At 41.5% G+C, this 16,344-nt stretch overlaps 1 protein-coding gene across 5 annotated transcripts in view; it reads left to right on the top strand.

The window, feature by feature from the left end:
• The window catches only part of KLHL29 (kelch like family member 29), a 416,272-nt gene that overhangs the window by 337,519 nt on the left and 62,409 nt on the right, over positions 1 to 16,344 (top strand). For all 5 annotated transcript variants that reach the window (XM_075086712.1, XM_075086713.1, XM_075086708.1 and 2 more), the window contains one exon: positions 3,950 to 4,088. In XM_075086712.1, the coding sequence (XP_074942813.1) occupies positions 3,950 to 4,088 (139 nt within the window). The remainder of the gene's footprint in view (positions 1 to 3,949; positions 4,089 to 16,344) is intronic.

Raw genomic sequence — 16,344 nt, 5'->3', positions numbered from 1 at the left:
CGCTACGTGGCTCATGTAATTATGGAAGAACATGGGGCGTCTATTGTGTACTTCTTTATGAAGAGAACATTGAACCCATCTTTGACTGAGGATGATTTACCATCGGTAATGATGAAGAAGACAGAAAGGACTGGCTTGGTTTCTGCAGTCCCAGTGTCTGTGTGCACCTGGGGCAGGAAGGAAAATCCCTTGTACTATGGATGCAAGAGCATTTCTGTGATTCGCTGAAGAAGAGGGAACATCAGTGCCCACCTACTGAAACCTTGCACCTTAACTGTCCTTGCACTTCATTTTTACCTGGATCTCTTTGAAAAAAAAATCAAATGAGAAAAAGAGAAAACAAAGAAAGATGGTCTGTAAGAACAAAGAAACTAGAATAAATAACCACTAGGAAATTCCCAGCACATCCCTTTCTGAAGGTTTCAGGAAATTCCATTTGTTGGAGGAAACACTGAAAATTAGGAGGAGCCCAGAAGAGGGACTAGCAGGAGACAGCTGAGATCATTTTTCACTGCCAGGACTGCACTGTGTTGTCTCTCCTTTTACAACTCATTGGCAGGCATTATTACCTGGTGAAAAAATTTGTTTTGCAACTCATCCTGAGTCCTCATAAATCATTAATGCCTGGCTAAGCACAGTGTGAGCATTACAAATACTCTGAGAATGAGGGTCCGTTCTGATATAACCTTGTATCCAATACTAATGCCTGCTAGTTATTTAGTAATACAAAGGGGCCTCAGCGAGGAAGATCGATGAATCAGTGCAGTCTCCTGACTTCCTTCTCCTCTCCACCCGCCTCTTCTCTTTCTAGTTCAGAAACTGAGCCACAAAAAATACAGGACTGTTTGTAGTCACCTCTCTGTGGAGGATGGTACAACAAGTCAGGGGCACAAGGAGGGACTTACGGCCTCCCAATGGCTATAGGAAAAAGAGAAGCGTCATTTTCTGATGAGGGCTTGTTCTGATTTCTGGTTTTTATGAGCCAGATTGCACCTCTGCTCCAGATCTGTGTTTTCTGGTTTGCATCCCTTAATGAATGCATACAGTATAAAGCACACTGAAGTGTGTAAAGAGCCTAGATAGAAACTGTGCCCAGGAATTGCAGGACTGGATGTAATTAAAGGGCGCTCAGTAAAGTCTAAGTAATCGACTCATTACCTGGGGAAGCTATTTGAGGACTTAGATGCTCGGACCAGCTCTCACAATACTGGAGATAGCACAGAGAGCACAGCGTCCATCACTACAGCAGCTGAACTTTGTGTCTTGTTTTTCAGCAATCTTGGCCATAATCATGAGTTCACAGATGGTCTCTACTGTCCTGCTTACCCTGACCCCACCTCCAAAAACCCCCAGCCCATTCAGAGTGCAGCTAAACTCTGTTTCCTTTCCTCTCCTCTCCTGGAGCACAGGATCCATCTATGCTGTTGCTATACATGCAGTTGTGCTCTTTGAACCCTAAGAATGACTGATCTGAGCTTTAAAAGGAGAAAGCAGAATGAGGTGAGATGGAGATTGACCCCTTGTGTAAGTGTAATCTTAAACTTGTATGACTTAGTCTTGGTTGGAGCCTTTGTCTTGAAAGGCTTATGCAAGGAAGATTGGGAAGACACAGAGAAAAGGAATTTGAATAGGAATGTAGCAAAAGTGCAGATGGGGATGGGGAACAGTAGTTGAGCAAATTTGAAAAGGGGAATGACAGAAACCAAAAGTGCAACTAAGTAGGGGATAAGAGAGTATCAGAAAGTTTACAGGGAAAAGTAACTGTCTTTAAGGCATGAAATGATTGAAAATTGGTCAGGAGGAAAATATAGTTGCTGTAAGTGAAAGTAGAAAAATGGACCAAGACAGAAAAAAAAGTTGTTCGTATGTGAAAAGGGATGGAAGAATACTTCCTCCAAAAATATGCATCTAAGGCACCTGGTGCTGTTCCTGTGAAACCAAAGACCTGAGTCACTTTAGCCCTAAATCAGGTAAAACACCCATTGTGGCCAACGCGTCCTTGGTCTTTAACCGAGGCCTGAAGTGGTTGTGGTCAAGTCAGACTTTAGGCACCACACCTCCAGCACAAGCCTGAAACTTCCCTGCAGAAGAGTGAACATTCCGATCCCATATTAAGTTTTGCTTTAAATGTATCATTGTACTTTAGTCAGATGAATTTGTTAAAAATAGTCCCTGCTATAGCACCCACAGGACAGAGTGGTTTATTTTCCCCTATTATAGATCTGACACAAGCCTGCTGTTATTTCTGTGGCCTCTCTAATGATCTGCTTGCTCTCTGGAGAGCACTGACCCATTTCAGCACAGAATAATTAGCCTTTCAGACACTACTGTGTTTCCATTAAATAGACATAAATGTGCAAGGTGACATTTATTTACTTAGGCCTGAAAAATGTGCACCACAGATGTTGGGGCTCGGGATAACTTCAGTTTCTTTTCATGCAACAGTTGTGTATTTGCATGCTTTCGTGTTGTTTAACCACTAGTGCGTCGCTGAAAGGATTCCTGTTGAGTTTCACTGGGGAAGCAGGAGAACACAAAGATTATTTGGGTCACCATTTCACCACAAGGCCCTTTGGCGATGCTTTGGCAGCCCAGTGCCCAAGCCTGACGGTGGTTTTAAATGCAGTTATAGCTACACGCTCTTCATGTCCCTTTTACTTGGTGCAGGGAGGGACTCCATGGAAAAAAACTGATGCTGATTTACAGATCTGTCTGAAGAGGAATGTGTTCAGAGTGTTACACTGAGAAAATGAGAACCTTGACCTATTGCAAACATAAAATAAAACCAAAATCCTTTAGTATTTAAAATCAGCTCTTTTATCATCTTGATCACTGGCTTCAGAACCGCCAGACTATTGCCCAGGTGAAAAGTATATTATTCATCTTGATAGCCACTTTGGTCTGCAAAGTTGGGGGGAAGTCTTACCCTTAGAAGTCCAGCCAGCATATAAAACATGTAGGTTCCTTAGTAGTTCACATCCACACATGAAGACGTGGCATGCTATTATTTTTTTCTGTTAGTACCAATAGGCTTTATAAAAGGAGGCATCACGCAAGGTAGGTGCTTTATTGCAGGATGGAAACACTTTCATAGGTTATTTTAATCATTACGATTCTTTCATGATGTGTGAAAGTTGATTGTTGCTGTAAATGAAGCCATTGAAGGCTAAAAAATAAAAATGCTGTGGTGGTAAAAATCCTTGGAGTGCAAAAAATGGGAATTGCTATAAAAGGCAGTAATTTATTCTCTGCGTGAGATTATTTTTTATCATAAGGATGCTTTTAAGCTAATTCTGAAACATATACAATTGTAGTCAATATAGCTGAGGTATATTGCAAGATGCATGGATAATTTGGCTAATTTTTTATGCACTGTAATTTATATATTATTTAGAAGTACTATTTTATTCTGTTAACTGAGAGGCTTAACACATTTTTACCATGTTAAGGATAAGTTATTTTTGCAGGTTTTGTGGTTTTATTATTTTGACCCATATCCAGTTCATATTGCACCATAATACCATATTTTTACTAATATTATTCTAGTATGTTCAAAACTTATTTGCATTTGGATAGAAATTCATTAGCTCTTGATTTTTATTATAACAAATTATTTTAGCTTTTCTGTGATAATGCATTCTCTGTGTTTCTGATTTGCTGATGCTGATATTTTGTTTTTGTTTTTAACCCTTCCAAATTTAGGATCGTTTTTGCTTTTTTTCTGTATATATATTTCAGTTGTTTAGACCTACTGGTTCCTGCTTTTTCTTTTTTTAATACGTTATGTTTGTAACTTCTGACTGTCTGTGTTGAGCCAATCTTACCAACAAAAATATCAGTTGTTTCCTGTTTCTCTACTTCTTTACAAAAAAAAAAATGAAAAGTAAAAAGTAAAAATAAAAAACTCTTAATGGGAACCCTGGCACTGTCTGTCTTCTCTGTTCTGCAGAAATGTTGAAGGAGTTGAACCAGCAACGCAGAGCGAAAGAGTTTACAGACCTGAAAATTATTGTTGAAGGCAAAGAGTTTGAAGTCCACCAAAATGTTCTAGCTTCCTGCAGCTTGTATTTCAAGGACCTGATTAAAAGGTTTGCCTTCCTTCCAGCTGTGATCTGCTCTGTTCTTTTGTAGGGCGCATTTGTGTCGCTTTTTTTTCCTCCCCTCTCTTGCAGGTTTATGAAGATTGAATCTCCTGTCACAGAGCCAGTAGCCATTCTTTCCACTTCCTCTGAATGTATTTCCAAACTGAGACTCAGACCCATTTGTTACACATCTGACTCGTACAGTGTAATTATTTCTGATTAGTAGAGGCCGGTTTTGGCCGAAGAAAGTGTTCACCACTGAGGGATCTAAGTTTTAAACTCAATTGCTAATGGCGATTCAGACCACAACTAAAAACTATTGCTGTCAATGTTTTCAAGGGACTTTGTCACATACGACAAAAGTCTGTCCTTCGGGCTACAATAGGCCATCAGCGTTCTGGTGAGCGATGCTGAGACGTCGTGCTAATAAAGCATTTTGAGTATTGTGATCCCTTCACCCTGAAATCTTTGTTACATGCTTTTGTCTGGCTTTTATGGGCAAAGGGATTGATATTTTTATTATTTGGGGACTTTTAAAAGAAGAAAAGACAACTGATGACTTTCTCTAGAAAAGATTGGAAATAAGGTGATTTTCTGGTCAAAAAATGTAGCTCAGTCTGCATGTTAGATTAAGGGTAGTTTTTTCCTACAAACACTCTAGCTTAGGGTAGGTACAATGTGTACGTTTTCTAAACATCATGTCTCCGCCTTCGCATTTTCCCCCCTCTGTTTCTAGCTGATTGATTCTAAACAGTGCATGATAATCTTTTTTTTTCCATTACATTGATTTTTCAATTTGTATGCTTCATATACTCGCATAGGAATAAATTGGTACTCTCGTATTATTAGTAAGTTAGAGTAGGAAGTAGGAAGAAAAAAACCATGAGGATAACTTTCATTTTTCTCTCAATCATCAGCAAATTAATGCAGCTGCTGATTTTGCCTTGCAGTATTTTCCTGAGCAGACTGAGCCTGGACTGTGCTAAAAAATGGGATTAAAGAACATTTTGCTTGCTTCAAATCCTGTATTTAAATTTTGCCAACTAACACAATAGTGACTGTATTTTATTTCAGGATGGCATATTGGCTGGTATCTCCTTTCAGTGTATTATGTCCTTTTGCACAAAGCTGGTTTTATAATTACGGATATATATTACATTTCTATGATATAACTGTGCTGACTGCCTTATCAATTATTCATAAAAAATATGTTGGCCTAGGAAGCATGTCTTTTCCCCTCTGTAAATCTAATGATTGCTAGCTGTAGCTATGCCAGATCTGTCCTCTCCTCTCCTTTCTCTTCTGTCTGCTCATTATCATTTAATTATTAAGGATACAGTATATGCTTTTTAGGGTGATAAGGGGTAGAGTCTGTAGGGAAAGAAAATCTTAGAATCGACTTACAGAAATCCAATAACTGAGACTGGCCAAAGACTGTTGCTTGGATTTTGCTGCAAAGACATCTGCTTGTGTACAGAAGTCACCAGGCAGCATATATTTCTAGAAGCACACTGAGGAATGTTGCTGCTTTACTATTTAGTTATCAAATGGAGATATACTTTAGACTGAACACTGCTCTGATATGAACTCATTTAAAACAAACAAAAAAAAACCCTCAAACCTTTTTAAATGCTCTGAAAAGAGACTATGAAGGCAAACCCTTAGATTTCAGCATTTGTTGTCTTTCAGCTGCTCACATAAGGATCTCATGTGTTACAAGAAAAAATAGTGAAAGGGTTAGCCCATATGCCAACCTCACCACTTTTTGCCTTCTTTCATCAGCAGCAATAAATATTCTAGAGGTCAATTTGTGTCCACAGTCAGGTCTCTCCATCCCAGTTGTCCTCCATATATAACCTCAGTTGCACACATGTAACCTTGATGAGGGCTAATGGAGTTGCACAGGTGTATCCACGGCAAAAACACCTTTAGTGCTGCTGATGAGGCTTGAATACGGAAAAATCCAGCTTGATGTCTAGTTGAGTTTGCAAAACTGTCAGGTGAGAAAAATAAATATCCACCTGTAAACTGAGCAAATGTGTCTTTGTGTGACAATAAACTCAGAGCTATGGGGTGGAATTTCTGAAGACTTGCTTTTTAGAGGATACTTGCAGTGGAAAACCTGGTTGTTTTAGAAACACCATGAAGTCAATGAAAGTCAAGGATTCAAGTTGCAAGAGGTTCTCAGTATTGTGTAGGATCATGCCCTTAATAATATGAAATCATTATAGTTCACAGAGTCAGTTTGTTTGTAAACACAACATGTCTAGAATCCTCTCCTGTTAGCATCTCCTTTGAGATGGTACTTCAAGCTTTATGTGATTTTTATCTTTGTATTATTATAGAAATCAAAACAAGAAATGGTAGGTTTTCTTGAAGAATAAAGGACACATCTTTGTGTTAAGTATAATATAAAGGCCATTTCAATCAGTACAGGCTAGGGTTAAACTCTAATTCCATTCCAACCGAAGGCACCAATAAGGTCACAAGAAATGTCAATGAGAAAATGTTCTATTCATGAAGGTACTATGTGCATCTATATAAACATGCAGAAAAATAATATCTTTCAGAGTATTTACTTGGGCTGTTCTTTGCCACAGGCTAGTTATTGTTAACCCAATGTTCTGCCATTGATTCAGCTGTGTGCTGGAGTTGGTATCTGATAGTAGAATAACAAGTAGTGTCTCAAAAGAATAAAAGTGAAATGTTCAAAACCAAATAAGATCAATTACCCCCTTCTCAAAAAAAACCCAAAAAACAGTCAAAAAGCATAATAGAACTAGAGTTGTTGCCCATTTGGAGGAAGGCTATTTGATGGGAATTAGTCATAGCAGGGAAAAAATTATGTTGTTTTTATTGCACTGTACTGAAAATATGATAACCAGGTTTGATTGACCAAAACAGTTCTATTTATTGTTTATGAAACAAATCTGGTAATGAGAGCACACTTTGAGACATCCTTAGTTTCGCAGAAAATGGTTAATCCTGCAATCTGCTGAGCATTCTCGTCCTCGTCCAGAAAGCATCTTGTTCCATGTGATTTATCTGCTAAATATGAGCATGGACCTTTTGAAGTTGGGTTACTCCAGTCCTGAGCCTAAGCTCAGCACCATACCAAGCAATGTGCTGTTGGAAACAGGTCCAACCCATTGGGGTTAGTGTCCCCACAGACAGTCCAGTGTGCCCCCAAGGATAGTCCAGTGTGTGCTGGAAAAGGGTTAACCAGTCCCTGTCAGGAGCTGCGCAGCTCTTGAGCTTAAGTCAGGACTCAACGGTCATCTCCCTCCCAACAGCAGTTGACCATAAAAACCACTATTAGTCCTTTTCATCTGAAAAGGATTAGGTGTATTTGGAACAGCAGGTGTGAAATGTTCCTGATATCTGTTCCACTTCACTGTGCCCACGAAGGGAGGAAAGTGAGGTGCAGGGGAGGGGTGGGGATGTCTGAAGGTAGCTGCTTGCCCAAGGCCGGTCCCACAGTAGGATATTGCAATAACCACATGGGCTGTGGGGCTACCACTAACAACCTCAGGAACAATTTTATAGAATATTAAACGTATTCAGGGAGCGCTAGGTTTCCTTAAGTTTTCTTCATAAAATCCCATTCCTTTTTGTGGTGAATATTTGAGCCTACTTTATGACAGCTATGGGCTTGAGTACCTGGCCTCACTGTGTGCTCCTTCAGCCACAGAGCATATAGAGGAGTTCATACACTTTATCTGCGCTTAGGGAAATCATGTGGTTAGTCAGCTTCTTCAAACTGTGACCAGTGCAAGATTACTGCAGTATAGGACTTCAGGAGAAAACAGATGATAAATAGCAGCAGGAATAGGGACCTGTCCTCTAAATACCATCTCATGTATTCTGAGTTCACTGCCAACCACAGTTGCTTCCAGTCTGCCTGATTTTGGCCTCAATTTGTACCTATGTTTTAGGTACCTAAGAAATCAGCCTTCCCAAAGCAAGGGCCTAATTTATGGTACAGGCAATGAAGAGAAGCACCTTGAAGGCTTCCGGAAGGAGCCTTTTCTCCTAATGCAGGTACCTATGGGCAGGCAGGTAGGAGATCCCTCTGGAGCAATGAGAGGTGCTTGGCTCTTGCTCTTAGTCAGCCAACCAATTTAGGCCCACGGTTGGCATCTAAGGCAGATTTAGTCTAACCTTGCCTTCTAGACTGCTGCTGTAGTCTACAGAGAGCGAGACAGACCTCTCCAAGAGGCAAGACCTCTCACCATCAAATAGGTGTCTAAGATACAAGACGAAGGAGGAGGCCATCCCTCTTTACTATTAATAGAGAGACAAGGTGATTTGCTTAGACTGAACTTATCATAGGTGTTACATTGCGTCAGGGGTCCAGCCTAAGCTGGTTATCTAGGGTTCCTCTGCAGTTGTCAGAGAAGACAGGAATGTCCATGGGGCAATTCACCCCACCTTACAAGTAACGTGAATCACCTTCTGGAAGTGCTCAGTTTTCATTGGCCATAGAGAAAGGCTAGTCACCCAGCTCTGATTAGACACCTGAATCATAGCTGGCTAAAAGTGCATGAATGGTTCCTTCCTGGAACTAGTGTTTGTCTGAACATCAGGTACATATGTTTATATATGTACACAGAAAGAAGGAAGTAGATCAGGATCCATCAAAGCCCCCGTATGTAAAGTGCCCCTCTCTCAGAGCACAGATTTTCTTATTTAAGCCACTCTTGTATGTACAGCTCCCTGGTTTGGGGGAGGAGAGAAACGAGCTCTGTGTCTTTATATCACCTGCCCTAGAAGAAATGGTAGAAGATATATATGTGTGTGTTCTGGAAGGAAGGAAGGAACGGAAAATCCCATGAAGAGGCATCATTTTTTTCCAGCTGCATTTGGGAAAGTACAGCTGCTGGATAAATGGGATGTCTGATACTTCCGTAACAAAGAGAGTTTCACTGGAACATTTTTATTTGCTGCTTTCTCATTCTTAATCCAACCCAAAGTGCTGGAATCTCTACCAAATATGACATTAATGATAAGTAGCACTTGACATAAAAGTCTTTTCCTGGCCAAAATGCTGGCTTTTATAAACAGACTTTAGTCCTATTTCTGTGTGGTCAGTTACTAAAGATCCTCAGATCCTGTCCTACAAGCTTTTTCTTTTCAAAATTTGATTGTAATGATGCATCCTAATCTTGAAGTCGTCCTGGCTGCCTAATTTCACTAGCAGAGGGTAGTAAGTCACATAGACAAAAGGTTCAGTCACCAGAAGCAAGCATTTCTGATGCAGTGTAATCTGGCAATTCTATGTTCATCCTTCTTTTCCTAAGGAGCAGAGCCAGTGAATTCATGCCAAATTGCTTTTCCACAACACCTTGCCTCTTCTTGCAAGTGTTCAGATTTTTTGTTTTATATATATATACTCTCTTAGGGCTTGAAGGCAGGGCAGGAAGGCAGAAGAAGTAAAGCATTTAGGGTGAGAGGACCAAATTCCTTTTGCTTTACACCTATACTGAAGCCAGAGATGTCATTCTGCATTTTACACCATTGTGTGGAAAGGCAGCATTTGGATGCAAGACAGAGAAACCTGCCACTATCCATCTGAAACAGTCTGACAAAACTGCAAAAGCATTTAGGTGTCTGGAAAACAGACTGTCTGGTTTGTGTTTACGTTGTAAAAAGCCCAAAATGAGAAATAGCAGATGAAAGAAAAATCTACTCTTAGTGACCCCTTCATGTTTTCCTGCTTATTAAGAACCTTGCTTTTAACTCCGGGAGAGGAGCAGGCAGCATTTCTACATCTGCATGCTTCAGCTCCATTGTAGAACAGATTGAATGTGGTAACAAATTATAACATTTCTTTGAAAACAGAGAAATAGGGAGTTAAACTACGATGTTTGTTTCAGGTACCAGGAGAGGTATATTGTGCCTAGGCAGACAGCACCAGTGGTTTCTGTTAAACCATTTAAAGGAGTCTGTGAGAATGGGAGGTTGCATGGGAGTACAAAATATTCTTCACCCTTTACTGCCAGGGTGCAGGTGTAAATTACACCTTGGACGACATTTTTCTCTTAAACAAGGGACCGATAATTGCTGTGTGTTGGGCGCAAAACCCTGGCATGGGAAACAGCTTTCTGCTTTCAGTGGCCCCTTTCCCTGAGCACACTTCGCTTGCTCTGCCTGGCCGAGCAGCCACACTCCGCCTGCCTGCCGGAGCTGCCTGCTGGGTTTCAAATTTTGCAGCTGCCAGGCCTTGGAAAACATGTTTTCATCAAGCAAAAATGTATGGTCTTCTACATAAATGAATTGCAGCTTACAAATATTCAGTGGTGTGGCTGGGCTGCCAGGCTGAGGAACTGCCACAAAAGCCATAGCAGGCATCGCAGCCCAACTGTTTCCATCCTGGAGAGCATGGCCATGGATTAGGAGGGCGAGTGGCTTGGGTTGGATGCTGCTTTAAAAGGAGGGACAAATAGATGTGCCATGCTCTGAAGAGAAACCATGGCAAGGAGGACGGAAAGGCTGCTTTTCAAGCCTCGAGGTCCAGCACAGAAATTAAGCTTCTGCCTCGTAATGGCTGCAGCTTGCAGAGGCACCAAGGAGAATCACTTAACCTCTCCCTCATTGACAGCATCTCTATTTACTGTAGTTTGGGCTTCTCACCCACATAATTTCTAGACATAAATACAGATCCTTCAAATCTTGTCCAAGGAATGACAGACTAATCACCTCTCTTGCTCTGGCTAGACCTATCTGCAAGCCATGCAGCTGTCATACAGCCACTCATAAGGTGCTGGTACAGGTGACCTACCTATATTTACTTATATCTCACAGACTCAACTAGGCTTGACTGTGTTGAAATTTAGGGGTTAAAGGGAAGTTATCTAACGAGGTGCAGTTCAAGCTAAATGGATCAAAGACAGTGAAAAAAACTTTCACAGCATAGAAACCAGAGCCATGTTCTTGAAAGCTGTCATTTTTGGGCCACTTCCAAAAGCCAGTCTTGCCCTAAAATGAGGGTAATCAAATCTCCGACTCCAGCGTGCTCGCAGGTAGCTCCAGGGATCAGCAGTTCACTTCCTTTCATTTAAATCATCAAGGATTAGCCACTGCTGGATTGGGATAATGAATTTGAATTAATATGACCAGGTTATGATCATATCAGATCATGATCCCCTATTTTGCTTGCACAGCACTAAGCTTCGGTGACTGAAATACTCTGAGCAGTTCTGTGGGGTGGTGTGGGCAGGGACTGGTGGGGTGAGAAGAGCTACCTGCCCTTTCCCGCATATACTGTGGCTATAGGTGATGCAATGGACTACCTTACATTGATGTCCAGAGCACAGGCTGGCTCTGCGTATACTGTAGAAAAGCACTAGCAACACCCTGTAGCTGAGTGGGAAAGAACCAGTGCCTGACAGAATTAATTCTAATTACTGAAATGCTGATTGGGATCTTTGGGCACTACCATAATCATAGTAGTAGTAATAAATAATAATTGTGGTTATCATTATTTTATTATTGTTTTCCCTCTAGACATTGCAATGATGAGAAAGAGCCTTGGATAGACTTACCTAGATAATTACTTGTAGAAATTTCACCACATTCCTAAGAAACAGATTTATTAGCTGCATAATGCCAGCTCTCTGCTAAGCTGGTTTTTGATGGTATAATAAATATCATTAAATCAGATAGGAGTTGGTTAAGGGGGCAAGCTTTAAGTTTGATGAGAATACTTTTTTTATTCTGTCATTTTATTTTTAATCTTCTTTCCCGTATAATCCGCCAAAACCTGCTTGCATCTTTTATTTACCTTTAACAAATACTATCTTTCACCCCAGGCTATTTTGTCACATATTTGCTGAATTAGGCTGCCAGAGATGCTTGAAACAAGTTAGATCCCGTGCTGTTAATAAGTTGGCCCAGTTTTTTTACGTCTCCACTAGCACCTTGTGAGATTCAGTTTATTCTCAGTCCCTAGCAAAAGTCTAGGTCATGAAATGCTGTTCTTCCAAGGGCACTCGCTATTCACTTCTTCATTCACTCGCTAGTCGTTTAAGCCAGCATCTTCAAACTCGTCATCTTCTTTCTTAAATCTCAGCAGGGAGGCAGATTTGTGCCTCCGCCTGTGATCTCCGACACTATAGCATTACAGGCTGCCGTTGATCCCGCGCCTTTAGAAACAGTCTTGACCGAGCAATTAGATTGTGTTCCGTCAGTGAATAGCATTAAGGGTATATAGGAGACGTGGCTCTTTTGTTTGCTTTATTTTATTCTGGCCATGTTGTCCAGGAACAAAAGCAGTTGCCGTTAATCCCATTGCTTGTCTTGGTTTGTAATGATCATTTCTGTGATGGTGAATTAGCAGGAGCTGCTAGTGCATGCCCAAGCTCACAGCCATTAATTTTCCTGATTTTCTTCTGATAGAGCAGGTGCAAACTGGCAGCATTTGACCCTAATAAGTTACACTAGTCTTGCCAAATTTTGTTTGCCTGGAACAAGGAACATTATTTGTATCAACATCCTGGTAAAAAGTGAGCAAATGGATTTGTTGGTCAAGTAAATTTTCATTACAAATTTGCAAACCTGTATTTAAACAATGTAATTTATTTAATCTTGTGATTTTACTAGTTCTTTATCGTAATCATACAATAGCACCATTACAGTATATGTTTTCGTCTCTCATGAGACAGATGGATAGTGGCTGAGGCTCAAAGATAATATTTATCTACAAGATAGTATAACGAAGGTAGAGATTTGCAAGTTAATACATTTTGAGCTGATAAAATAATTCCAAAGGAGAAGCAATGCTAGGGTATAATTTATTTTTTTAAAATCCTATTTAATAGAACATTCAGTGCCTTATGACATACATATTGCAATGATGTTGCTCTATAAATGTCCCTTTCCGTCATCATTTACCTGATTGATTACCTTGTAACTGCATAAACTTTAATAACTCAGTAAATAACCTGTTACCTCAGTATGCACATGCATTTTGGTGTATGTGTTGTGGAAATGTATGTTGGTGTGTTTGGGCATCTCTGCTTTTATATCTCACAAGCGTGTAATTATGATAAATCAAGCTCTTCAGTATGAAATACGACTTTCCATGCAGAGTACAGTGTCTATTCTCTTCATAGCTGAAGGTTGACTATAATATAACTAAGTTTCTTTGTTGCTTCTCCCAAGATAAATAGACATGTGGGCTTTGAACCATTAATAACTCTGAAGATGATGAAAAGTCAAATAGTGGACAGTTAAGATGCAGCAACATTGCACTCTCCGTTGTCTGGAGTTTCAGTGCTTTAAGGATTATGTTCCACAGTAAACAAGACATTCAGTCTAAATTGTATAGACTTGAACAGGAGTTTTTAATGAGCACATAGCTAACAGACTCTTAGTCCTCATGAGAAGCTGCCTATCCCAGTCTGGAGTCCTTTCTTTGGTAATCAAAATAATTTGACAGAGATAAAAAGAAGTAGCTTCTCTTCATTTAAGTGCTTCATCTTACATAAAAATCTTGGATTTCCTGTGTTCTGGAGATGAAACACTGTCCAGGGAACAAAAAAAATGAATTTTTTTTCTATCCATCTTGAATAGCAATGGTTTTGCTATGGGAACACAGTTAATGTAGGGTAAACATTTATGTTCCTAATGACGAAAACAAGCCTGCCAAGATCAGCATGTTGAGCTGATGGGGCAGATCCTGGGAGGTCATGAGGTGAAGAGGCCAGCAGGCAGCTAGCCAGTGGGGCAGGCCATTCCTTTCATTCTTGCAGGAGGGGCCAGCCCCAAAATATGGGCTTCAGTCACAGAATCACAGAATGGTGTGGGTTGGAAGGCACCTCTGGAGATCATCCCGTCCCACCCCCTGCCTGAGCAGGCACACCCAGAGCAGGGGCACAGGACCGCGTCCAGGCGGGGTTTGAATGTCTCCGGGGAAGGGACTCCACAGCCTCCCTGGGCAGCCGGTGCCCCTGCTCTGGCACCCACACAGGGAAGGGGTTTTTTCTCATACTGAGGTGGAACCTCCTGTGTTCCAACTTGTGCCCATCGCCCCTTGTCCTGTCATTGGGCACCTCTGGAAAGAGTCCGGCCCCGTCCTCCTGACACCCACCCTTTAGGTATTTATAAGCATTGGTGAGATCCCCCCTCAGTCTTTTCTTCTCCAGGCTGAACAAACCCAGGTCTCTCAGCCTTTCTTCATAAGGGAGATACTCCATTCCCCTGATCATCTTGGTAGCTCTCTGCTGGACTGTCTCCAGTAGTTCCACATCCTTTAACTGGGGGGTCCAAAACTGGACTCAGTACTCCAGATGTGGCCTCGCTTAGGGCAGGGTAGAGGGGGAGGATAACCTCCCTCAATCTGCTGGCCACACTCTTTTTCATGCACCCCAGGGCACCGTTGCCCTTCTTGGCCACAAGGGCACATTCCTGGTTCATGGTCAGCTTTTTGTCCACCAGCACTCCCAGGTCATAGAATCATAGAATCGTTAAGGTTGGAAAAGACCTGTAAGAACAGAGCTGCTTTCCAGTAGTTCAGCCCCCAGCCTGTACTGGTGCGTGGGGTTGTTCCTCCCCAGGTGCAGGACCTTGCCCTTGCTCTTGCTGAATTTCATGAGGTTCCCGTCGGCCCAGCTCTCCAGCCTGTCCAGGTCTCACTGGATGGCAGCACAGCCTTCTGGTGTATCAGCCGCTCCTCCCAGCTTGGTATCATCAGGGAACTTGCTGAGGTTACGCTCTGTCCCTTCATCCAGGTCATTGATGACTATGTTGAACAGGACTGGACCCAGCACAGACCGCTGGGGAACACCACTAGTGACAGGCTCCATCCAGACTCTGCCCCATTGATCACAACCCTCTGAGTTCTGTTGTTGAGCCAGTTCTCTGTCCACCTCGCTGTCCACTCATCCAACCCACACTTCCTTCGCTTGCCTGTGAGGATGCTATGGGAGACGGTGTCGAATGCCTTACTGACTTCAAGATAGACAACAGCCACTGCTCTCCCTTTGTTGACCCAGCCAGTCATGCCATCATAGAAGGCTATCAGGTTGGTCAAGCATGATCTTCCCTTGGTGAATCCAAGTTGACTGTTTCTGATAGCCTTCTTTTCCTCTACATGCCTGGAGATGCTTTGGTCAAGGGTGGAGCTGGAACGCCCGCCTGCGTGCCAGCCATCCCATAGCCTCCTGTGAGCTCAAACATGTTTTTAGTGGAGGATATTAAAATTCCTGTCTTGTATGAGAGCCTGAGCGATAGACAGTCAAAGATAACAGTTTTTGCAATTTTTTTTACTACACTACCAGAATCAGTCTGATTTCCTATTTGTTAAAAATAAATTCTGAGTGTAATATGAATAAAATTGAGGCTATATTATGGAGCTAGCTCTTTGCCGTTGCCTCCTGTTGGGAGAAGCCAGTAATGGCAGTAGGCTGTCTGTTCGCAAGCAGAAGCGATGAACCTTGGAGAGGCAGAAAGAAAAAGACATACACCAAGTCCCACATGCCTGGGGAAAGATCACAAATTGTAATTCTGAACGTGTCTTTATTTTAAAAGATAGTAATTTATTTTAGTGCCCTTTTCAAGCACAAAGCTTAAATATACGTCATACCTTTGAGTCTATGGCACAGTGAGTCATATGGCTTCGAATGTAAATAGGTGTCACAAACTCTGTCAGTCCTCCTGTTCCCAGCCAGGCAGCCTGGGAGGAAGCTGAACCAACTGTTCCTAGGCAGTAATGTACATTTACATAAAATGTTTCACATTTCTCATGTTTATTCCGTGCAGATGGCTCCATTTTGAACATCCAGAATTTGTTTTGACTTTGTGACTATAGCTTGTAAACAGAGAGTTGGCTGGCATCTGTACCGGGTATAGGTAGCTTTTCCTATTTGATCTAAAATTGAGTGAGGCTGCAGCCAAACCATTAGTCAGTCAAAATAATGTTGCAAGCCGGTTAAAGGCAGCATATCCAAACCATGAGGGAAGCCTGAATTAGGGGCGGTAGCGCTGTCCATAAATTGACAAATTGATGCACTAGCAGTGTTTCACTTACACAGCTACTTTAGCCAGACTCTAAATGTGGCTTTGCAAATCAAGGCATCTCACTATTAAATGTTTTGAACAGAATCTCAGAGAGGTTCTTGTAAGTGAACGTGTTGATAGGAATAATACAGGGAAAATGCATAGATATACATATATTTATAACTCAAGATACAGAAAACTCGGCTGCATCGCTATTAAGCATGAAAACACTAGTGCTGATTCTTGTCTGTGTGTATTACATGTA

The sequence above is a fragment of the Phalacrocorax aristotelis genome, chromosome 3 (assembly GCF_949628215.1).
Source record: "Phalacrocorax aristotelis chromosome 3, bGulAri2.1, whole genome shotgun sequence".
In the NCBI taxonomy this organism is placed as follows: domain Eukaryota; kingdom Metazoa; phylum Chordata; class Aves; order Suliformes; family Phalacrocoracidae; genus Phalacrocorax; species Phalacrocorax aristotelis.
This window is presented reverse-complemented; position numbering and strand designations above follow the sequence as displayed.